This window comes from Cervus elaphus, chromosome 1 (assembly GCF_910594005.1).
Source record: "Cervus elaphus chromosome 1, mCerEla1.1, whole genome shotgun sequence".
NCBI lineage: Eukaryota > Metazoa > Chordata > Mammalia > Artiodactyla > Cervidae > Cervus > Cervus elaphus.
In genome coordinates this window covers 65308661-65332013 of record NC_057815.1, presented here as the reverse complement: position 1 = coordinate 65332013, position 23353 = coordinate 65308661, and the positions used below count along the sequence as shown (strand labels likewise).

The window sequence follows — 23353 nt, the reverse complement described above, 5'->3', positions numbered from 1 at the left end:
CTGCCACACTAGAAAAAAAATCTTTCACTCTTTACATCCTGAGAGTTCCTACTGTGGGAGAATATACTTTCTAGTTTTCACATAAGCTCTGCTGTCTTGCAGCTTTGCTCTTTCTTGTAAGTCCTTCTCATGTCCTGAAGACAGGTGCTTGGCTGACACGTTGGCCTCAGCAGATGTTCTGCACACAGAACAAACTTCCTCATCTTCAAAGCCTTACTATATGACTCCCTTGTCCAGGAAGGAGATTATGTACACATTTTATGTTATTCAGATGTTTTCCTTGGTCCTTGGTTTCTGGTTGTTATCTTGCTTTGCCGACCTCTGCTACTGAATTCCAGATAAGTTCTCAATAAATATGCACTCAGAATTTTCTCAGGGGTTGCTCTTTTATGAGAACCTCCTGCGCTGTCTCTCCTAATCCTGTGTGGTTGTGAGAACTATTTCAGTGCCACACCACTTCATCTGGAGCCTGAACAGGGACCTGAAGGCCGACTGCACACCCGTTCCTCAAGCCCGAGCAAGGGGGAAAAGGACGACTCTTCATCCAGGTGGGAACTACAGCCTATAAGGCTAGTGACGGAACGAAGTCTTTTCAACACACAGTGCATTCACTTTCAGCTCTGGGTAACTCTCTGTCCCCTCGACAACTTGCTCACAAGCGCCAGCTTTCTTTTTGCTTGCAGCCGCTAGTCAAAGGTTTCTAACTCAGATTTAACTTAACTTCTTACTGTTATCTATACATGTTGTCCTTGGTATCCACAGGAGGTTTCCTTGAAAGTGTCTGATGGGAGAGAACAGGTCATTGGTTGAGAAATGGAAAAATTATCGTTAATGTACAACATCTGAATACTTGGAATCTATGCCCCATAGCCATCTCTGCTACAGAAGAGTATGAAGTTCCATGGGATGATCTTATTCCTCCCCCCAAATTGCTGCTCCCTTCTCCTCCCTATGCTTCCAAATCTGCTTATATTGAGCCTATTAAATCTGCTCCCTCACTCATTGACCTGGCCATAGCTCAACCTCAACATTTTATGGTAGATAATATGTTACAGGAAGGAAGTTTAGGTGGGAGACCTATCTCGATCCCCATCTAGAGCAGGGAGGGACACCTCTGGTAGAAAAAAAGCCACAGTACTAGGTGCCACATTTTTCTGTTTTACAGATGAGAATTAACAGTTCCAGAACCACCCCTTTGAAGTGTATCTTTAAAAAACTGGGATAAGTTTGATTCCCAGGCCCTAAAAAGTCCTTTATATACAGACTTTCTTTCTTTAAGAGTAGACCTCACCTGCCCAGAGAGACAATCCCTGCTGGGACCTCATCTTATCAGTCAGTCTACCCCTGTCATCAGAGCCATCTTGAACACTCTTTGATTTAAATTTTAGCTAAGAAACCATGACTATAAAAAGGAGAGATGACATATTTGGCCATAATATTCTTTAGACTCCAGAGAAAACTGGTTAAAATGAAATCTTTTTGAAATTGCAAGACTGTTTTGTTTTGTTTTGCACGTGCAATTAGGAAAAAGCTGGCTTATTAAAATACTTTTTTTGGAGCTCCAACCCTGCCTGAGAAACCAAAACATTCCTGGGATAAAAATATTTGAAGTTAACTTTTATTATGTCTTTGAGATACACAGCGCACTCTGTCTGGGACTCCAACCATGAGCAAATTGGTAGAACTTCAAGCCAAGAAACAAAAATGGCAAAGAAACATTTAAAATTTCGAGTGTAAATCTGTGAGGTCTCTGTCCAGATTTATATGTGTCTCAGTATGGGTTTCGTGCTTGGACAATATTGCTAAAGGCTAATTGGCCTAAACAGAAGTAAGCGCTTACAAATCAAACAATTCTAAAGTCAAGAAAAGTAAGTGAATTTCAGGCTTGTGTGAACTGGGAAATGTTGCTTATTGAATTGATACCTGGTATTGACATTTGTTTATTGATCTAATTAACACAGACATTGTGAAGATGCTTTTACAAATGACATAGCTTTGGGTGATTTATGTTTACCAGTCTACAAAATGATGATATAAAGTACAATTCATGGTTGTGGAAGGAAAGTAAGATGTGTATTTTTAATAAAAAGTTACAAGGAATGGAATTACATTCTATTAAGGAAAAGGAAAGTAAGTCTAAATTTACAGGTGTCTGTTCTCTAAATGGGCAAGTGAAGTGATAAATACAGAGAGTATAAAAAAGATTTGTGGCAAGTAAAAGAGTTTTGTGCACGATACAAGTTTCTTAAGACATTAAACTACCTTTGAAATCTTTTATTGCTACTTTGATTGAGGGAATAACTAGTGTTTCACAGTGAATATAAGCTGGTACCAAACTGGAATTTGGTTTTCTCTCCCTGATTAAAAGAACAGTTTTCTTGAAATGTGGCTTTGATAACAAACTATGGTGCCCATAGACAAAGCTCTCATTCTGCTTCTACAAAATTAACACCTCATCAAGCAATTTAAAATGAATAAACAATGGCTGTAAACCAAACAGTCGGGGCTATGGGAGGTCCAAGATGGCCACTTAGCTTTTCCCAGTTCCCTGACAAACCTCACTTTTATGTGAGAGGATAAAGCCTTTCCTGGCTGCAGGATTAATCTCTCACAATGGAGAAAAAATGGTTAATATGTGTTTTCCGCGATCTCCAGTGATCGGGGCACCCACATTGCTAGGCAGGTCGTATGGACACTGGCAAAATTTCATGAGCTTCTTGGAGACTAATGCTTTCACTGGTGTCCTTGGTCATTGGGCAGGGATGGCAGAACAAAGGGATTGGTTGCATGGGAGATGAATAGACTGCTAAACATGATTATAATTTTCATGACTTTTTGTCTGACATATTACTGGCTTCTAATCTTTGTTTTCAGATATAGAGAAGCTCTTCTCAAGTCACTGATTTAAAAGTTTAATGATTCACACCTGTGGGTAAAATTAAAGCATTTTCTTTTCTCTCTGCCTCATCTTTTCAGAAATTGGAGACACTTGGGTTCTGAACAGCCTCATCAAGGTAAAAAAGACCATCTCCTGACATATACAGAAATCTCAAAGTATACTGGGGAGCTCTAAAAGAAAAATCTACCCAACTGATGTCAGGCCAAAGGCATCTGTTATGTTTCACTGAACATTAAGTTCTAGTTTCAATTCTGTATTTACTACGATTCACTTCTGAGATAATTCCTGATGGTTATGTTACATTGCTAAGAGGTTTGATTAAGTTATTAAAAAGGACACTCTGAGTTTGTTTCTAAAGCTTATCTCAGTAACTAGTCTTTGAATAAAGATCAGATGCTCCAGGATCTACAACCAGGAGAACAGCAGCAGGCTATAGTCATTTAACAAACTGAGTCAGATGACCTGGAGATGTCACTGGGCTATACCTAATGGAAGTTCTTAAGTTCTTACATAAGATTTTACTATTGCTGCTAACTATATTGTTTTCTATATTGTCTGTTTCAAAAAGTATTGTCCCTTACATTACCAAATGTGTGACTGAGCTACTGATATAATGATGATATACAATTTCCCATGAAATCCATCATTATAACAATGTGACTCTATAGATGAGAAGAAACAACAAGAGGGAGTATTTTCCTGGATCAAAAGGCTAATAAAGTATGGTCCAGAGACTTTTACTTCTCACAGGGGCTACTCCAGTAACAGCACATTGAGTAGCCTATCAATGAAATCTTCGGCAGACCAGGGATGAATGACGGCAGCAACTGGACTCCAAGACAGATTCTCTTCTTAACGACTCTGTTACACATTTATAAAATGTCCTCCGCAACCAGATCAGATCTCTACAACATTCTTTAGGTGCCACTATTCAGAATCTCTCTGACATGGCTACCTGGCTTAATCCAAAAAATTGGTTTTCCCGTCTCAATTTAAAGGCATGCTTCTTTACTTTTATGTTATTCATAACCATTGTGTTGTATTTTTAGTCCAAACTCTGATTACTTTATTTTCTCATCTTACACGTGTTGAGGCCATATTGACTGTTTCTATAACAAGAACAATGACATACCATTTAAAACAAGATAAGAAGAGAGGAATTGGGGTGAGCATATACTTTCCAGTCTTCACATAAGCTCTGCTGCCTTGTAGCTGTGCTCTTTCTTGTGTAGCCCTTCTCATGTCCTTAAGACAGATAACTTGGCTGACACGTTGGCCTCAGCAGATGTTCTGCATGCAGAACAAACTTCCTCATCTTCAAAGCCTTATTATGTGACTCCCTTGTCCATGAAGGAGATTATGTACACGCTTTATGTTATTCAGATGTTTTCCTTGGTCCTTGGTTTCTAACTGTTGTCTTGCTTCAGGACCTCTGCTACTGAATTCCAGGTAAGTTCTCAAAAAATGTGCGCTCAGCATCTTCTTGGGAGCTGCTCACTCACAAGCCCTCCCTGTGCTGTCTGTCATAATCCTGTGTGGTTGTGAGCATTATTTCAGAGTGACACCGCTTCATCCTACCTCCAGATCTTCCCATTCCTGCCACCCCTAACACCTTTCCCTCTCCAGACTCTAGTCTTTTCTCTCCCACCTCCATTGACTGAAGCCTTATTCTCCTCTTTATTCCTTAAGACCCTAGTCACATGTTGCCTCCTCCAGAAGTTTCCCATGTTCCTTCTGGCAAGAAGGGTCCTCTCTGTCTTCTGAAACTCCATTTCTGTGTTGTGACCCTGTGCCAAGTGACCCAGACAAGGTGGCAGTTCGTGGGTTTTGTTTGTTTGTTTATGTATTTAGGCTACGCTGGTCTTACTTGTGGCACACAGGGTCCTTCACCTTCACTGTGGCACAAGGGATCTTTTCAGTAGCAGCACGTGAACTCTCAGTTGCGGAGGTGGGATCTAGTTCCCTGACCAGGGATCAAACCAGGGCCCCCTACATTGGGAGAGTGGAGTCTTAGCCACTGGACCACCAGGAAGTCCCAATTAGTGTTTATGGAACTGTGCAGACTCTCTTTTTCCAGGTGAGGAAACTGAGGCCCAGACAGTGACTTGACCAGGGTCATCTCCAACATGCAGAGCCCTGCCATCATATCTCTGTTGCTTGTGTCCATGGGCCTCATGGAAGCACTCCAGGTACGGTCATCCTCTGCTGTCCCCATGCCCCAGCTGCTGGCTTCTGAACTCTGCCGGATGCTTCCTCTGGGGATGGCTGAGTCTGAGGGGACAGCCCTGGAGCCCAGTCTCGGGGCCTCCACTGCTGGTAGTTCCCCATCCCCTTCCCCTCCAGGAGTGTTAGGGGCCTTTCATATCTCTCAGCTCAGTGGAGGAGGGGAGCTGGATAACAGGGCTCCTGTTCTCCTGGGGCCTAACCTCTCAATCCTTGCTGCTCCCCCTCTCGCAGGCCCAGAGCCACCCCGTCATACGACGAGACCTCCTTCCACAAGAAATGCCCCTAGACATGGCCCTGGCCTCCTTTGATGACCAGTATGCTGGCTGTGCCGCAGCCATGGCGGCTGCTCTCCCGGATCTCAACCGCACAGAGTTCCAGGCCAACAAAGTGTACGCCGATGGCTGGGCGCAGGCAAGCAGCCAGTGGCGGGAGCGCCAGGCCTGGGGGCTCAATACCCGTCTGGACCCACCCAAGGGCTTCCGGGAAGAGCACGGGGTGGCCCTCCTGGCTTACACGGCCCACGGCCCCTTATACAAAAAATTCAATGAGGCCGTGCGTGAGGCGGGTCGCTCCCGGGCCCACTACCTCCAGCGCTTCTCCTTCAAGACATTTCACTTCCTGCTGACCGAAGCCCTGCAGCTGCTGCACAGCAGCCAGCGTCCGCCCCAGCGCCACCAGGTGTTCCGAGGGGTCCAGGGCCTGCACTTCTGGCCTTCGGGGACCAGGGCAACTGTCAGGCTGGGGGGCTTTGCCTCTGCGTCCCTGGAGAGGCATGTGGCCGAGAGATTTGGGAAAGACACCCTGTTTGGCATCTGCACCTGCCTTGGGGTCCCCATCAAGGGCTACTCCTTCTACCCTGGGGAGGAGGAGGTGCTGATCCCTCCCTTCGAGACCTTCCAGGTATTCAACGCCTGCAGGTTGGCCCAGGGCTCGTCTCTTATCTACCTCCAGTCCAAGGGGAAGAGCAGCACATACAACTGCGAGTACATCAAAGGTGAGAGGGCACGGGTCAGCCAGCAGCTATGCACAAGGCGGGCTTCCCCATCCCATTTTCAGGGCACACATACACAGATATTAAAATCAGTGAGGAGGACCTCACCCTTCCCCAGCCCCTCCACCCCTTCCATCCAAGGGGAGACATAACCTTCCTTACCCTGGAGGTGTCTAAGCCAGAGCTGGCCACTTGCCTGCTGGGAAACTGAAGGTTTTCTGACCAGCACAGGTGTTTTTGGCCATTTGAGCGCCAAACAGACTTGATCAGGCTTCTCTCCCATATGGAATCTGTTGCCAGAAATGAGTGTGGGCCCCCACCATGTTTTCCGAGAGGAGTGTGTTTTTTGACTGAGCAGAAGCCCTGGGCTGTGCGTGTACTGGGTCAAGGTGACGGTGAGGTGGTGAGACAGCATTTGGGTGCCATCCCCCTATGTTCTAGCTCGGGCTCTGGCAGGTCTCGGGTGCTTTCCTCTCCACCATCCCAGGACCAGGCAGAGGAGTAATCATGAGGATGAGTCTGGGTCCTTAGTCTCTGAAGGGGCTGTGGGCTGCTGGTCCTGGCTGAAGGATGCCCAGGGGCTTGTGAGGCTGTTTTCCTAGTAAGAGGCAGGCTGTTGGCTGGGTCCATGGACCACATCTCAAGTGGGAGTAGGTCCAGTGTGGCTTCAGATCCCACCGTGGACAGGATCACAAGCACGCATGAGTTGATGGAAGGTGACAAAGACAGGCAAAGAACATAAATGAGCCCCTCCTTGGCTGGGACAAGACAAGGGAGAAGGAACAGTGGGTGCGGCATGGAGGCAAAGTTACAGGCCAAGGGAGGAGAAGGAGAGCCCAGACCACCCTGGCTTTGAGGTCTGGGGCCTTCCTGGCCCCGCTGCTCGTGGGTCTAGGCAAACCCAGGCGAGGGTGGTCCCACTGTAAGGAAGCAGAATCAGGGGAAAAGGCACCAGCTTCCCCGAGAGCAAGTCAGGGAGGTGCTCTGGGGTCCCTTTCCTTCCTAGAGAACCATTGAGCCTTTGATTCTTTGCTGTTTCTTTCCTGCAGTCAGGCAGTGCAAGTCTGAGCGCTGCCGTCTGGATAGCTCAGGTAAGGGCTGCAGGCGTTGGCGGGGCTCTGTTTGGAGATGAGCTGACTGTACTGGGTCTGGGCCCCCCTCCTGGGTGAACATCCCCCTTAAATGAAAAACAACCCTCTTTTGATTTAAAAAAAAAAAAAAAGTAGACTTTCTTAAGCAGCCACCTGTAGGGGTTGCTAACCTTTCTCACAGGGTGTACAGTGGGTGTTGATTGGCAAGCTGACACACCTGCTCCCCTCCACCCGGGCCTGGGGCTGGCCCCTCCTTAAAGGAGGTCACGGATCAGACCCCAGAGAGCTCCAGGCTGCACTGAGGTGACAGTGGGAAGGGCCACTCCACAAAGTCCTCCCCAGGCCTTCTCCTCCTTCCGCTGAGGAGCCCTCTGTCTGTAACTGTGCTCAGAACTCCCTCAGACTGTCTCCCAAGGTCAAGGTCAGGTCATGGGTGCTGGAGACCTGGGCTGTAACCCAGGCTCTGCCCCAACTCTGAGACCAATCTTTCCTCTCTGAACCTCAGTTTCCCTATCTGTATCATAAGCACATTGGACCAGATGGTCCCCAGGTTCTCTGTGGCCATGATTCTTTCCTTGAACACCTGCAGGCCCACGGCTTGCCTGAGGCATCACCTCTCCAGCTGGGATCAGGCCATTCCCAGGGAAGAAATCACAGCTGCTCCTCACCCTGGGGTCCTGCCTCCTCCCTCAGGGCTCTGAGAGCAGTGGGCAGGAAGGAGCCCTAGCCTCCACTTGGCTCTCACCCTTCTCCACCACATAATACCACTCAGGGTTCCGGGCACATGAGTCCTCACCGTGATCCGATGGTGCAGATACTCTCATCAAACCTGTTCCATGGATGAGAGAGAGAGGCACAGAGAGGTGAAGCAACTGGCCACACACACAGACCTGGCAAGGGATGGGGCCCAGATAACCTGGCCCTGGAGCCCAACTCTGAACCACCACACCAGGCTGGCCCGCACCTCATGTTGTCCTTACTGCACAATCATCAACTGGAAGGGGGTGGGACAGGAAATACTGGCCTCATTATATAACAAAGTGAGGCCCAGAGACAGAAGTGACTTGCTCCAGGTGACAGAGTGAGCTAGTGGCAGAGTCAAGACCAGCCAGGTCTCCAGCTTCCAAGCCAGCTTCTTTGAGTCTGATGATCGTATCTGAGTTCTGATCATTTTTGAGTTCTGATCATCTTTGGATTCTGATAATGTAATTTTAATAACTGAGAAAATTTAGAATTCACCCCCCCATCCCAATCCACCAGCACCTCTCCTACCAGAGTCTGGGCAGATGAACAAAAATCAGCACCACCAGATCCCACTCAGATCTCTCCCCCATTTCATCCCACCCTGCAGTGTCTCAGTTGTGTCAATAGGAGGCTGGTGGTGGTGGTTTAGTCGCTAAGTCGTGTCCAACTCTTGTGACCCCATGGACTAAGCCTACCAGGCTCCTCTGTCCATGAGATTCTCCAGGCAAGAATACTGGAGTGGGTTGCCATTTCCTTCTCCAGGGCATCTTCCTGACCCAGGGATCCAACCAGGTCTCCTGCATTGTAGGCAGATTATTTACCAACGGAGCTAAAAGGGAAGCCGTTAATAGGAGGCTAGGGCATAGACAAGTTGACCTCTGGAAGGGGAATTGGGACTCTCCTTGTCTCTTCATCTCTGTCTACCTTCCTCCCTAAATTCTTCCTCACGTTGTCCCTGAATCTCTCTGCCTCTGTTTTCCCTGCAGCCGTGGGTCAGAGGCCCGTTCCTGCAGTCTGGTCCCTTCTACTGCTGCTCTGGTTCCTCGTTGGGGAGGTCTTTCCAGAGAGTCCGGGCCTCCTCTAATCCATCAGCCACTGAACAGCCCTGCCTGTCGCCTCTGCCCAACATGAGGATGTCAGCCACATGCGTGCTCTGAGTGTGGCCACGATCTCGGGGAACTCCATCTACAGGAAACTCTGGGACCTTCTCTGGCGACTGCCGGGCCTGCCAGCGGGAAGAAGAAAATGTGGGACTGAGCCTCTCCCAGGGGTCTAGGAGTCAGATGCTGAATAGAGGTGGGGGGCCTGGAGGACAGGTAACCCCTCACTTGGAAATAGAAGATTAAAGTATTTGGAGGCATGGTGACTGGGGAGAAAAGTACTTGGCCGTGGTATTCACTGATGTTATTCAAATGCCTTCCATGTGCACCTGGACAGCTCCTCTTCACTCTTCCAGGAAGCCTTCTCTGACCTCTCCTCCCTGCTAAATTAGGGGCCCTGCCTCTGGTCTCCCACCTTCAGCTGTGAACTTCTGAGGACGGGGACTGCGTCCAAGGTAAAGAGGTGGCACCAGAAAATGTGTGGAAGTCAGTAAGGAACAAACACCTTGTGAATGGCTGGTCCCTGTCCTTCCCCTACCTTGGGCATCTTCAGGTTCTCCAGATGTCACTGTGTGACGCTCACATAGTGAGAGCAGGGATGGACTGGACCTAAGTCCAGATGGGGGAGAGAAGGAGAACGGCAGAGAGAGCTTTAGGGATCTCAACCAAAGCCCAGTCATTTTCTTGTCAGCAAAGATGTAATTTCCACTCCGATTCATGAGTCCTCTGGTCCCTAAAAGGCTGGGGTCCCAACTTGCACCACCAAGAGCCTAAGGATAAGACAAGGCACACATTATTTTATTATGAGTTGGAGCTTTGAGGCCAAGTCCTTATGTGGCCTCCTGCTGTGGAAAGTGGACCAGGAACCCTGAATCCCCAGTCACCTTCCCTGAGTCCCTAGACTGGGTCAGGCTAGACCAAGTCTCTGTAACAGCAGCCACAGGGGAAGGAAGAGAAGACAGGAAATTGGGCAGTGCTGTCAGGCCTGCTCTCCCCTTCCTGAAAGCACTGTACTCAGCACTGAAGTTCAGTTCTGTCCCTCCCAAACTGCACTCCGATCTTGACCCTTCTTAGAGTTCCTCCTCTGCAGGAATCAGCAGAGCAGCAAGCTCTGATTTCCCTTAGAGCTTAGAGTGCAGAGGAGACGATGAATACTCCTTCTGGTCCGTGAAGTCAGTAGTGCTGAAGAGAGGATGTCCCAGGCTCTGAGACCTAGTGGAGAGACACCGGGTGGCCTGAGGGAGGACCACCACCTGGCCTGGCTGATCCATCCCCATCTGGAGGTGCTGTGGCTGCAGCAGACTCCCGGGACTCACAGGGCCTGCATCAGCACCAGAAGGCTCATGACCAGAGCCATGGAGAAGAAGATGCCCAGGAAGAAACGGTCCATGACCCGGGTCAGAATGGAGGAGACTGGCAGGCTACAGCCCATGGGGTTGCAGAGAGTTGGACACAGCTGAGTGACTGCCACATTCAGTTGGCAGCAGGAATGCAGGGAGAGTGGAGGACCCTCTGGACCCACTAGAAATTTCTGTCTCTATGACTCATGACCCCCTCTCTGGTCCATAAGAGATTCCTTCTTGGTATCTCTGAACCACACCACCCTGCTGATTCATCCACGCCTGATGGAGCCTGCTCACCTGGCCAACAACCCAGTAGCAGCCCCTCAATTCCTCCAGTTCCCCTGCTTCAGGATCCCCTGGCATACCCTCCCCTGTTGAGGGTAGAGATGGACCAGGGCAGACTCACCTTCTGAGAGACCCCCCCATCTCTACTCTCACCCCCCAGATCTGGGCAACAGACTGACAGAGCTGACCAAGACGGTATCTCGACTGCAAAGTGAGGTAGCCGGTGTGAGCGGGCTGTGGTGGAGGCAGGGCCACGCCGGCCGCCCGGAGGAGCCAGCATCCTCAGTCGCTACATCACCCGAGTGCACAACAGCTTCCAGAACCTGGGGCCCCCCATCCCTGAGACCCCGGAGCTGACAGTGCCAGCGATGGTGGGGACCCAGGGGTCTTCAGAAACTGGGCTTCCGGATGCTGGAGGGGCTCAGGCTCCAGCTTCTGGGGAGTCTGCCCCCTCCTCCCCAGCTCACGTGTTAGTGCACAGGGAGCAAGAATCAGAGGGGGCCGGGGACCTGCCCCAGGAGGCAGACCTGGGGGCCGAGGAGGGGACCTGATGCTGGGGGAGGTCCCTTCTTCTCTTGTGACTGGAGCAGCCTAGATAGCTGAGGGCGGGGGTCACTTCCTAGGAGATTTTCTTGCCTCAAAAACATGTCTGCTCTGGAGCTCAGATGTCTCCAGAGTGTGTTAGAATCTCTGTCTCATGATGTTTTGAGATCGCCAGTGCCAAAATGAACCCTGATGGGAGAGGACACACAGAAATGGCTTGCTCTAGGGACCTGATATCTTGGGCTTAGGATCCTACTTAAAGCTCCTTCAGACTTTTGATGGAACTGTCCCCCTTGCTGCCTTCTGGGCTGTTGTGAGGAACCTCTCTGTCTATTAAAGTATCTGGGGTTGCAGGCTATGGGGTGTGACAAGGGTCTGCACCTGGACCATGTCTAAAAGTGATCAAGAAGTCATTCATTTGAGTCCCTGAGTCCCTGAGTCCCATAAGACCAAAGCAGGGCAGATAGTCCAGTCTCATAAAACAAAGCAGTCATGAAACTTGATGTCACCATACTGCAACACTGTTTAATGAAGTAGCCATCACAGCTCTATCCTTGCTTGTCCCCGGGACTCCCCACCATATAGCAGGGCTCCTTCCACCCTACCATGGCCTCAGATCCCCGGACATCCTGGTTGGAGACATGGCTGCTAGGTCTGGGTCTGAAACCACATTGTTGCTTCTCCAAGCTCTTTGAAGCCTCCCTTCTTCATCTGGAGGTCACATGTTCCCAGGACTCCTAAGTGGCAGGCATTGAACGTTCAGAGCCCAGCTCCTAAGAGCTGGAACCCCCAAGAGGCCAAGAGCAGGGTCTTCCAGGAGAGCAGAGTGAAGGCTCCCTTGGAGAGTGAGTCTCCCTGCCCTCCTACTGGAGAGAGAAGAAAAGAGAGTGAATGGTCAGCAGGGCCAGTGGGGAGTCAAACAGTCGAGGTAGGGACCCGAGGGTGACTCACTTGGCACAGACTCACAGCTCAGCCTCTTCTTCTCTGCAACAGACAGCAAAGTGAGGCTTCCAGTTAGACAGACCCTCACACCCCAAACTTCCCTTCCCACCAGGCCCTGGTACAACTATTCCCAATTCAACCCATCTTCTCCTTCTCCCAGATAAACTTCTGACTTCCTTTCCTCCTCCTTCTTCCAGTAAATCTTCCCTTTTTGCCTTTCCATCCCTGCCCCATCTTGGCCCAGTCACTCTGTCCTGCCTCAGCACTGGGGAATAACACATGTGCGTCCCATCAACCCACTGTGCCCACGGCCTCCTGAGATCTGAAGCTGCACTCCTGCCACTTTCCTCTGCCTATTGCCCTCCTTAACCAGGTTCTTTTGGTCTATTAGACTGTGTAGCAGAAGAAAATTTCTGGGAACATTTGGAGAATCATCTAAGAATATTCACAAATGCAGAAAAACACTTACTGACTGCCACTGAGCTGGCAGAACCCGAGTCACAGAGAAAAATATCTCCAACTAGCTTCTGGCCCTCAACTTCCTCATTAATGACGTGGGTCTCTTGAAGGCCCTGGGGACTGAAATCAACTGGGGACCTCCTGGCAGTCCTGCTTCCCTCATGCATGACTCACCACCCAGATAGGCGCAGTTAAAGTGGCTGCACATCTGGTCACTGCTGGAGAGAGTCACCAGGCTTTTGTTTCCTTCCTTAGAGAAACTCGTCACCTCGAAGACTTCATATGGGGGGATCAGCACCTCACGCTCCTCAGGAAAGACAGACAAGGCCTGGATTGGGGCCCCAGAGCAAGTCCTTAGAGAGAAGAAGGTGGCATTACCAAATCTGCGGGCCACTGCCTCATCCAGGGAGCTGGAGGCAAACTGGCCCAAGCGGATAGAGTCCCCCACATTCTTGGGTTCAAAGTGAATCCTGCGCACGCCTCGGAACACCGCCTGCCCGGGTTCCCTGCTGCAGCCCCCACCGCCCCGCAGCAGCTGCAGGGCTCGGGTCAGGTAGAAATGCAGGGCCTTGAAAGGGAAGTGGTTCATGTAGGACTCCCAGGAGCCACCACCAGTCCGCACAGCCTGGTTCAGCTCCCGGTACAAAGTGTTGGATGAGTTGGTGTAGACCATGATGGCGATTCCGTGCTGGCTTCTGAAGCCAGGAGGCAGAATGAGCCCTGGACGTTTTTGCTCCCAGGCCTTCTGGGCTGTCTCCCAGGACTCCCGCAACCGAGTATGGTTGGCCATCTCCTTCTCTAACAGAAGCACTGCTTTCTCCTCCATCTCCTCCGAGCAGCCCACATAGGCATCATCAAATGTATCTGGAGCCAGGCTCAGGTACTGGATGGTAATACCCTGGGCATATGGAGAAAAGGAAGAAAGGAGCCACACAGAAAACATCTAAGTTCAGGGTACTGGACTAAGGTCCTGGACACAGATTATTTCAGAAACCCAGAATCTCATTTCTATGCTCAAATATCTGGAGTCTGATATTTGGCAAGAGCTTAAGGGTTTAAATAACAGGCAGTGAAGTCAGAGAGACATTGGTTCAAATCCTGAATTCACCACCTAATGCCTGTAAGATCTTGGGCAAGTCTCTTAACTTTTCTGGGCTTCAAGTCCTCTACTTATAAACTCAGTATACTTCCAGCTTCACAGGGTTATTGTCAGGACCACATATAGATCCTAACTAACTAAGAGGGGTCATCTATCATTAAAGAGGTTCCTGCACTTGGTGGAATGTGGCGCTGGGTGACTTCCAAGCACCATTCCGGCTTTAAGACTCCGTGTGCAGGTGACATACAAATATGCAATCAATCTCCAACGACCTGACCCCATGCCCAGCCTCTGACTCTTTCCCTCTCCCACACAGGTGTGTAGACACCAAGGTCCCTGTCAGCTCTAAGACTCAGTCCTCTCCTGCTCTAGAAGCCTGCGTCCTCCAACCTGGGGTGGGAGTGGGGAGGAGGTCAAGTCCTGCTCTGGGAGGGGCTGCAGGAGGGTCGTACATGGGTAACCCGAAGGAGAGTGTGTAGGTTGGGTCCTGGGTGGGAGATGGGAAGTGAGAGAAGGAAGCTGGAGGCTGCCTGCGGGAGGAGGGTATGAAGGATTGAGGGTCACAGGAGGACCAGTAGGTGGAGGTGGGGTTCTGGGAGATGGAATGGGAACTTGGGGCTCCCTGCGGGTGTGGAGGTTCCTGAGAGGAAGAGGGTTCAGAGGATGACATCCTAGAGAAGCATCCCTAGGAGGGATATTTGAGGAGTCAGACCCCGGGTCCCACCCCACCAAGTGTTCCCTTTGCTGCAGCAGAAGGCTCTCCCCAGTTACCTGCCCGGGGTCATAATAGCGGACACCACTGCCGAGGGTGTAGAGGCTGAGGCAGCTGAGGCTGATCAGCAGAGTCGCCCATATCATTCTTGCTGGATTCTTGGAGGGTGAGATCCAGATGAAGGTGGGACTAGTGATGGTCTTTATTGGCTTCAGTGGGCTGGAGGACAGAGACTTGGAGCCTTTTTTCTCTGGTGTGAGGGATCCCTGGCCCAGGACTTGGCCCGGCAGTGCACGGGCTGGTCCACGGGCACATCTAAGTGAGTGGACTCAGCTTGGATTATATCATCCCCCACTTCCACCCCAGCACAGCCGTAGCCTGTGCTCCCCGCCTCCTGATTCCTGGGGTTCTCAGAGCCATCTGTCCAGGAATGATAAAGTAGATGGGTAATAATGGCTCTGCTGGAGTGGGGAGGGGACAGGGGTCAAGGACCCACCTGGAGGCAGCAGAGGTCTATTAGAAGGAAGAGCCAATTCTGATTCCACGACGGAACTTTCTTTGACTTGCTTTTTGTTGCTTCAGTTTTTATAATCACATATAGAGTTCAGCCTCAGAAAACCCTGCCCCTCTGCCTGACTGACTGACTGCCTCCCTGTTCAGCTCAGAGAGGAGAAGCTGACCCTTCCACCAGTGAATGGCTGCAAAAAAAGGAGAGATTAACACACTTTTTCTACAGACTGGGCATTTCCTGCAAGATGTTTTGTAAGACTAACAGCCCTTTTAACTTAACTTCCTCACCGCCTCCCCCCTCTATTCTGCCATTTTACCTTATTCTTCACCTCCCCCACCCTGCTCTTTTATAAAAGAACCTGGCATACAGACCCCGATAAAGTAGTTAGTTTGAGACATTAGTCTGCCATCTTCTCAGTCAACCGACTTTCCAAATAAAGTCATATTCCTTGCCTCAACACTTCATTTCTCAGATTTATTGACCTGTCAGGTGGCAAGCAGAGTGAGCTTGGACTTGATAACAGGCCGAGAGAGAGAAGGAGAACTGAAACTTCTGGGTGGCAGGGGCTGAAGTCTGCACAGGCGCTGCGGTGTACTGTGAAATGGGAGTCTGGGAGTCCCAAGGGTCAACAAAGTCCGAGGCTAACTATAGCATCAGTGTGGTAACCCGATACCCATACCTCTCTTCCCCGACAACAGACAGCAAGGGTGGGGGAACGGGGCTGAGAGCTGTAACTTCCCTTCCCAGGGACTGCGAGGTCTTTCTCCAGGATACTTTTCTCCCAGCAAACCAGGGCTAGAGGAGGAGAATTGTGAGAAGTGGTCTCTCCCTTGGGTGGGCCCTTTCTGCCATGGTTGGTGAAGGAAAGTTGTATGGCTCAAGGTAGCCTGGAGCTAAAACTCCCTTCCAAGATCCTCCCCACCTTTCTAGGCAAAACAAAGAACTCTCTCACCCAACGAAAAATAGACTTTAGTTTAATTACGCCCAGCTCCAAGCCGGCCCAGCCTCTGGCCAATCTCCAGAACTCCTTATCCCAGCCGTTTAAGAGATAACTACTCCCAACAACCTTGGAAAAGAACAGGCCCCCTTAAGATGCTTTCTACAGAAAGCCCCCAGTATCTTTCTACATACATGCCTGTATATACTTACTCTTTTCTCAGATAAGTGCAGTAGCTCGCTAATCTGACTGCTGCCCTTTCTCGCCTCATTAAAGGTGATCTGTTCCTGTAGAGTGCCAGTCTTGTTCTTTTTCTGAACCTTGCCTACTCTAACTCCAGACCTTACATTTTTGGTGCAGAAAACCCGGGAGGTTGAGGTTCTTTCTCCTTTTCCACGGCCTGCTTTTCGGAGCATGGAAGCCTGCCGAGCTCACTTTCCTGCCCGGGCTTTCAAGACCTCCTTGAGAGGACACCCTGTGCCTTCGTGAGCAGTACAAGTCCTATGGAAGGGCTTTATTGGTTTTCCACGTACCCCGAGGAATATTGGCCTCTCTCTTTCTCTTCCTGCTTTCTCTACACTCTCTTTTTCGCGAGACCGACCAACTCCAGGACAGGGGCCTTTTGCCATGCTTTACATGCTTTTATTTTACTGCTTTACATGCAACATTCCATTCAAGCTGGCCCCTAAATTAAGGTAAGTTCCAGTCCAGATGGTTTTCTAGAGGCGCCCTAAAACTTAGTCCTCTCGGGCTCCTGGGGACCCCCAGCCTAGGGCCACTCTGTAGGCAACAGTGGGGGACTCTCCACCTCGACACAGAGCTCTCTTCTCATAACTCCTATTGCAACTATGGGTGACGACTCGAGCTCCCCATAGGAGCCTCTGCTTGCCTTTCAATTATGGGGTCTGGCCTGTGTTCTCAAAAATCTCAAGCCATTCTCTCTCACTGAACTCAAAGCTAAGTGCTTAAAACAACTCTGTATACAGATCTGACCTCAATACCAATTAGACAACCAAAACCGCTGGCATGAGTTTGGGACTTTCGATTTCAATATTTTATCAGATCTTACTAACTTCCTCAAACGGAATGGCAAAGGGCCGGAGGCCCATATGCCCAAGCCTTTTGGGCCCTTCAGAGTAGGCCCTCCCTATTTAAGAACTGCTCCACCCATGAGGTCCTTCTATGCACCTTGCCTCCCAAACAAAAGGGCTCTTCTTCTTCAACTAACCACCAGTCATGATCTTCTGCACCCCCAGAGTTTGACCCAGTGGACGAGCCCCCTCCCTATCCACCACCCCGCCAACCCTCTCCTTCCCCCTCATCCAATTCACTTACTGACCCCAAAACCTCTCCTGACTCCCCCTCAACCCCACTACCCCATCTCCCTGACTCCCCCTCCCCTCTTCCCTCCCCTCCTACCACACCTTCATGCACCCGACATATGTTTCCCCTGAGAGAGGTAACAGGGCCAGAGGGCCCCACCCAAGTCCACATGCCATTTTCATTGTCAGATATGAGCCAGATAGAAGAAAAGTTAGGATCATTTTCTGAAAATCCTACCAGATACAGAAAAGAATTCCTGAGACTCTCCCAGGCCTATAATCTCACATGGAGTGACATATATTATATCTTAAATGCCACTTTCACCCTAGATGAAAAAGACCATATCTGGTAAGCAGCAAAAGTCCATGCTGATCACTTACATAACCAAGACCAGGATAGCCCAGTTGCTGATGAGGCTGTGCCTCAGTTAGATCCCCATTGGACTTACCAGTCCAATGACCCAGGTATCAAGAGACTCAATCATATGATTACTTGCCTTCTAGAAGGAATGAAGAAAAGTACTCATATCCATGTCAATTATGATAAAGTCAGAGAAATCACCCAAAGGGCAGACGAAAATTCAGCCTTATTCTTGGCACACCTCATAGAGGCAGTCCAAAAGTATACCAACCTAGATATCGCCACCCCTGCTAGGTTACTCTACCTTCATGTTCAATTCATCAGCCAGTCCACCCTTGACATTAGATGCAAGCTTTGACAACTAGAGGAGGGCCCTGAGACCCCCAAAGAGACCTTTTAGAAGTAGCTTTCAAGGTGTTCAATAATAGAGAAGAAGAAGCTAAGAGAGAAAAAGACTGTGAGAGAAAAGCTAAATGTGCCCTTGTGGCGGCAGCAATTAAGGAGAAAGATCAGCCCGGCCCAAGTCATCCCAGACTGGGACTTAAGACCCCCACCGCCGGACCCTGATTCCAATGCAACCAGTCAGGACACTGGGCAAAGACATGCCCAAACCCGCGGCCCCCCACAAAAGCATGCCCAACTTGTGGCCAATGGGGACACTGGAAGATGGACTATCCCCAGGGACATCCTGACGCCCCTGGAGAGGTCCCCACCTCCCAGACCTAGAGAATGGAATGTCCACAGAGACGCCCTGGTGCCCCTGGGGAGATCCCCACTTCTCCCCAGAACCCCAGCCCAACACTATGAGAATTGTTCCAATGATGGGGCCCAGTTTCCAGCCCCCCAGTGCATTCCCAGACACAAGCTCAGAACTTAGGGTAGACGGGGTAATGGCCGGAAAAAAGACCTCCTTTATAGTAGACACTGGAGCCACTTTCTCTCAACTTCCTACTCTGGCCTAACTCAAGACTCAGAACTCACAATCAAGGGAGTCTCTGGAGTTCCCTTTAGGCCAAAAATCAGCCTTCCATTACTCTGTCAATTTGGAAAATCGACCCTCATACACTCATTCCTCATAATGCCTAAGTGCCCAATGGCACTCCTAGAAAGAGATCTATTATCCAAATTGGGAGTCTTTATTACCATACCACCCTCGATACAGTCTCTATATTCTGCATGCAGATGGCACCTGGACCATCCCTATCCCTCACCCCTGACCTTCCCTTGGATCTACCCGCCTTAATTACATATCCCACCAACAAAAAACTATTTCCCCAGATAGAATCCAGGCCTTAATTAACTGTCCACTTCCAAAAACAAAAAGAGAACTCCTGTCTATCCTCAGCCTCCTAAACTTTTTCCGTATCTGGATCCCTAACTTCTCCCTCATTGCAAGCCACTCTATGAGGCAACTAAAGGATATCTAGATGAGCCCCTCTTTAACCCCTCCTCTTTGGCCAATCTTATTCACCAGCTCACCCAGAGCCTCCTCCGAGTTCCAACTCTCCACCTGCCAGATCACACCAGACCATTCTTTCTCTTTGCCCATTCCAACCAAGGACAGGCCCTGGGACTTCTATGTCAGCGGGCTGAAGACACCTGGGCTCCCATAGCCTATCTGTCAAAACAGCTTGACATGGTGACCAAGGGGTGGCCTCCCTGCATACAGGCCATGGCTGCTATCGCAGCCCTTGTACCCGAAGCAAATAAACTCTCTAGACATGCCCCTTTAACAGTCTGTTCTCCACATATCTTCTGAGACTTACTATCACATCGGGCTTTCCTCTCCCTTCCCCCTTCCAGGGTACAGGTCCTACATGCCTTTCTCCTCGACCCTCGGCTCTCATTCTCCCCCTGCTCTCCCCTTAACCCCACCAGCTTATTACCCATATCCTCTACAACAGACCCTCTCCTACATAGCTGGAGCCTAACAGTAGATCTTACCCAAAACCTCTCTCAACATTTAACAGATCAGCCTATCCTAGACCCAGACACCCCACACTGGTTCTTTGATGGCAGCTCTCAAAAATCCCCACCCTTCGCAGCAGGATATTCCATCATCTAGGGGGACCTTTGCCACAATTACAAGACCCAGACAACTGAAGCTTCACCTCTGCCACCTCACACCACCTCCCAACAGGCAGAACTGATAGGTCTCACCAGAGCTTTGACTCTGGCTAAAAATCTAAGGGTTAACATCCACACAGACTTCAAATATGCTTATAACATACTTCACTCAAACACCTTAATATGGAGAGAGACAGGTTTCCTAACCCAAAAGGGATCCCCCATTATTAATTCAGACTTGATCCACAAACTTCTAGAAGCAGCACTCTTACCAAACAAAGCTGCCATCCACCACTGTAGGGGACATCAAAAGAGAAGTCTCATATCCGCCTACAACAATGCTGCAGACCAGAAGGCAAAAAAGATAGCCCTGTCCCATCCCTCCCTCCAGTCCCCTGTCATCTTAGCTCTGACTCCATCTGACCCTCCCACCACCAGAAAAATCCTCTCTTATCTACACTCACTCTTTCATCCCTTGTCCAAGACACTCCAACAGTTCCTCCATAGCCAATGCTGACCAAGAATATTTAGATAACCTTAACTGCTCCTGTCAAACATGTCAACGTATTAATCCCAATTCCAACGTTAAACCTACCTCCTTTCCAACCCATCAAATGCGAGGCAGACCCCCAGCACAGGACTGGCAGATATACTTTACTCATATGCCCCTGGTTCGGAGATTCAGATACCTCCTTGTCCTTATGGACACTTTTCGGGATGGGTAGAAGCATTTCCCACTACAAACAAAAGAGCCCACACTGTGGCCCAAATCCTCCTCAAAAATTATCCCCAGGTTTGGCCTGCCTTCATCCCTACAGTCTGATAAGGGCCTGGAATTTATGTCCAAGGTCACCCAACAACTTGTCCAATTCTTACAGATACCCTGGAAATTTCCATATCGTCCCCAGTCCTCAGGAAAGGTAGAAAAGATAAATAGAATAATCAAAGAAACTCTTACCAAATTAACATCTGGATTGGACTAAACTTTTGCCGATTGTTCTCCTCAGAGTGAAGGCTTTGCCCAAAAAGCCCCTGGGGCTGAGCGCCTTTGAGGTGATGTGTGGAAGGCCCGTGCTCCCTCCTGGACTCCCCCCCGAACCTCCTCCCATACCAACCCTCCTACACTCCCCTCTGCTGGCGCAACTCCGCAATGCCCTGTGGAACTGAAAGAAAGTAAAATGCATGTTTTCAGTAAAGAAAGTTTGTGGAAAGTGAAACCCAAGAAGAAAGTTCTATGTGTGGTACACTTTATTAAGAGAAAAAGAAATGTGGCTTATAGATGGCTGTTCTGTGAATGGACAAATAAAGTGATGAATACAGAAAGTGTAAAAAGGTTTGGGGAAAGTAGAAGAGAGTTTTGTGCATGATACAAGTTTCTTAAGACATTAAACTGCCTTTGCCAAAAAAAAAAACAACAACCATACGTTTCTATACCATTACCCCCTGGAGTCACCTCCTGGGTACACCTCTCTCACCTCACCTCTGATCCTGTGCTGCCCTCCTTAACTGACCCCTATCAGGTCTCTCTCACAGGGCCTACCTCCTTAAAAATCACCCGGTGACAACCTCTGTTGACCATCCAAGAAGACACTGAATGACCTGGACACTCTTCAACCTACAGCTGTTCCTGACCCAACTACTACAAGACCTCTGGACCAGAGCCCCGACAGAAACCTCCTTCGAAGACCTGACCACGCTGGTATCTCACCTGTGGCTTCAGGGAATTTCAACCTGACTCCAGACAAAATTCATTTCTTTACTCTCATTCTCTACATCATTCTACATCCTAATGAACACTGTTCCTCCTCAGATTCAAGCAACCACCAACTTGGGATCTTCTGCCCCTTGCCCTGACTGGCCTCTTCCCATCTCTCTAACTATAACTGCATTCTTAAGATATAACTGCATTCTTAGTCCTTGCTATAGGCCTAGAACTGTCTCCCCTCAGGACTGGTCACTTATCCTTCATCTTTCCATTGGTATCGCCTACGTTGTTAGCTGTGTTCTGCTCCTAGGGCGCTATTTCCTCCGCACTGCCTGACTAACAGAACCATGACTCCTCTGTTCCTTATCCTTGCTGTGCTCCCCAGCCTTCTGGCTAGTCCCTGCCCCTGCTTAGACATTTATTCCTATGTTCACTCCTCATGTTATAATACGGCTCCAAGACCATGCACCATGAACCTTGGCGGGGGGGGGGGGGGGGGGTGCGGGGAGTCCAAACCCCTACTCATTGTTAAAGTACAAAAGAGAGGGAGTTTCGTGAGCACTGGCCATAAGCCAAATGGAAGAAACATATGTTTCTATCCCATTACTCACTGGGGGTACTCAGACGGGGGCAGGATACTAGATCAAAATCAGAAAAAAAAACAAGAACAAGTTATAAAGAACTTAATTTCCCAGTTACAGGCAACTCCTGAGCCTTATAAATGCCTAGACCTCCTTTCCCAATTATGGCCTCTCCTAAAACCTCCCTCTGATAACCAACACCTTACCCATCTTCTCAACTCTTCTTTCCAATTCTTCCAGTACACACAACACACATCCCAGTGTTGGATATGCATGTCACTGTCTCCCTCACCACACATAGCAATTCCCTTACCCTCAACCTGGCTGTCACAGGACAACTATACCTCCCCTTCACAACAAAAAACCACACAACTTATTGGGCCAGTCTCTGATAGTGTCCTACTCTCAGTCTCTTCAAACCTAACCTGTATCAACTACTCTAGTTCCAACTACATTGGTCTTACAAACTCCACTCCCTCCTTCTGTTCCACTTGGGTTCTCTGGAACAGCACAAATAACTGCACCAACCTGGGAATCTTCATTCTCTGCAGGACCTATGCTTATTCATGTCTCCCCCTTGACCCCCCCGGACCTTGCATCTTGGTCTTCCTGACCCCGGGTCTAACATTCCTCAAAGAAGAAGAGGTAGAACAAATAGTCTACCCCCAAGGGGAAATTTTCCCACAGGAAAAGACGAGCTGTCATAGCCCCCCTCCTGATTGGGACTGGCATAGCAGCAGACCTAGGCACTGGGGTTGGGGGCATCTCAACCTCGGCCCATTTTTACTACAAGCTGTCCCAAGAACTTAATGAGGACATGGAGCAGGTAGTGGAGTCCTTCATTTCAGTCCAAAGACAAGTTAACTCATTAGCTTCTGTGGCCCTACAAAATAAGCAAGCCCTGGACCTTCACACCACAGAGAAGAGAGGGACCTGCTTTTTTTCTAGGGGAAGACTGCTGTTATTTTGTTAATGAAATGGGCATAGTCCAGGGCAGAGTCAAAGAACTTAGAGACAGAATTGAACACCAAGAGTTACAAAACTTTTACACTCCCCAAAACCTGTTCCAACAGGCCCTCCTTTGGTTACTCCCTTTCTTGGGACCATTGGTACTTATCATTTTATTCCTCTTATTTGGACCTTGTCTCTTCAATCTCTTTCAAAGTTTTCTCCAAGAACGGATTTGGGCCATCTCTCGAGACCAACTCAAGACAGTTCTTTTGCTTGAAACCCTGATGGCGAGAATAAAAAATCAACACTACGGGCCTTAGACTTCCTTCATCCCAGACTACAAAACCCTGGCCCTCATTTATCAGCACGAAGAAGCCCTGAACATTAACGGTGCCCACATCTCTTTCTCTTTTTATATATATTCCTTAAAGTCTGGAATGAAGGAAAGTTGCATGGCTCAAGGTAACCTGGAGTTAAAACTCCC

The 23353-nt window shown here is 49.3% G+C and overlaps 2 protein-coding genes across 8 annotated transcripts; one reads left to right on the top strand and one right to left on the bottom strand.

Annotated features, from left to right (window-relative positions):
• The first annotated feature begins 445 nt into the window (after positions 1–445).
• Positions 446–9332, top strand: LOC122696230 (GPI-linked NAD(P)(+)--arginine ADP-ribosyltransferase 1-like). Of its 2 annotated transcripts, XM_043905934.1 has the most exons (6): positions 446–548; positions 2977–3014; positions 4977–5088; positions 5357–6119; positions 7166–7207; positions 8938–9332. In XM_043905934.1, exons 3-6 carry the CDS (start codon positions 5026–5028, stop codon positions 9033–9035), a joined length of 966 nt encoding a protein of 321 aa, XP_043761869.1. In that variant the 5' UTR covers positions 446–548; positions 2977–3014; positions 4977–5025; the 3' UTR covers positions 9036–9332. The 2 variants fall into 2 exon arrangements, with proteins under 2 accessions (XP_043761869.1, XP_043761861.1); XM_043905926.1 differs by lacking the exon at positions 7166–7207.
• Positions 9333–11725: 2393 nt separating this feature from the next.
• On the bottom strand, positions 11726–15568 carry LOC122696190 (ecto-ADP-ribosyltransferase 5). Of its 6 annotated transcripts, none has more exons than XM_043905884.1 (6): positions 15317–15554; positions 14931–15132; positions 14494–14732; positions 12798–13521; positions 12174–12206; positions 11726–12088 (listed from the first exon to the last, which is right to left on the bottom strand). In XM_043905884.1, exons 3-6 carry the CDS (start codon positions 14578–14580, stop codon positions 11982–11984), a joined length of 951 nt encoding a protein of 316 aa, XP_043761819.1. In that variant the 5' UTR covers positions 14581–14732; positions 14931–15132; positions 15317–15554; the 3' UTR covers positions 11726–11981. The 6 variants fall into 6 exon arrangements, with proteins under 6 accessions (XP_043761819.1, XP_043761803.1, XP_043761823.1 ...); XM_043905868.1 differs by having other exon boundaries at positions 14494–14653; XM_043905888.1 differs by having other exon boundaries at positions 14494–14592.
• Positions 15569–23353: the final 7785 nt, after the last annotated feature.

Excerpts from the sequence above, each read along its gene's own strand:
- LOC122696190 (XM_043905875.1), bottom strand. The coding sequence starts at position 14,580 with ATGATATGGGCGACTCTGCTGATCAGCCTCAGCTGCCTCAGCCTCTAC. Across the intron at positions 13,522-14,493 it reads GCTATTATGACCCCGGGCAG|GGTATTACCATCCAGTACCT; the intron begins GTAACTGGGGAG and ends CCATATGCCCAG. Across the intron at positions 12,089-12,173 it reads GAGCTGTGAGTCTGTGCCAA|TAGGAGGGCAGGGAGACTCA; the intron begins GTGAGTCACCCT and ends TTCTCTCTCCAG.
- LOC122696230 (XM_043905934.1), top strand. The coding sequence starts at position 5,026 with ATGCAGAGCCCTGCCATCATATCTCTGTTGCTTGTGTCCATGGGCCTC. Across the intron at positions 5,089-5,356 it reads GCCTCATGGAAGCACTCCAG|GCCCAGAGCCACCCCGTCAT; the intron begins GTACGGTCATCC and ends CCCCTCTCGCAG. Across the intron at positions 7,208-8,937 it reads CTGCCGTCTGGATAGCTCAG|CCGTGGGTCAGAGGCCCGTT; the intron begins GTAAGGGCTGCA and ends TTTTCCCTGCAG.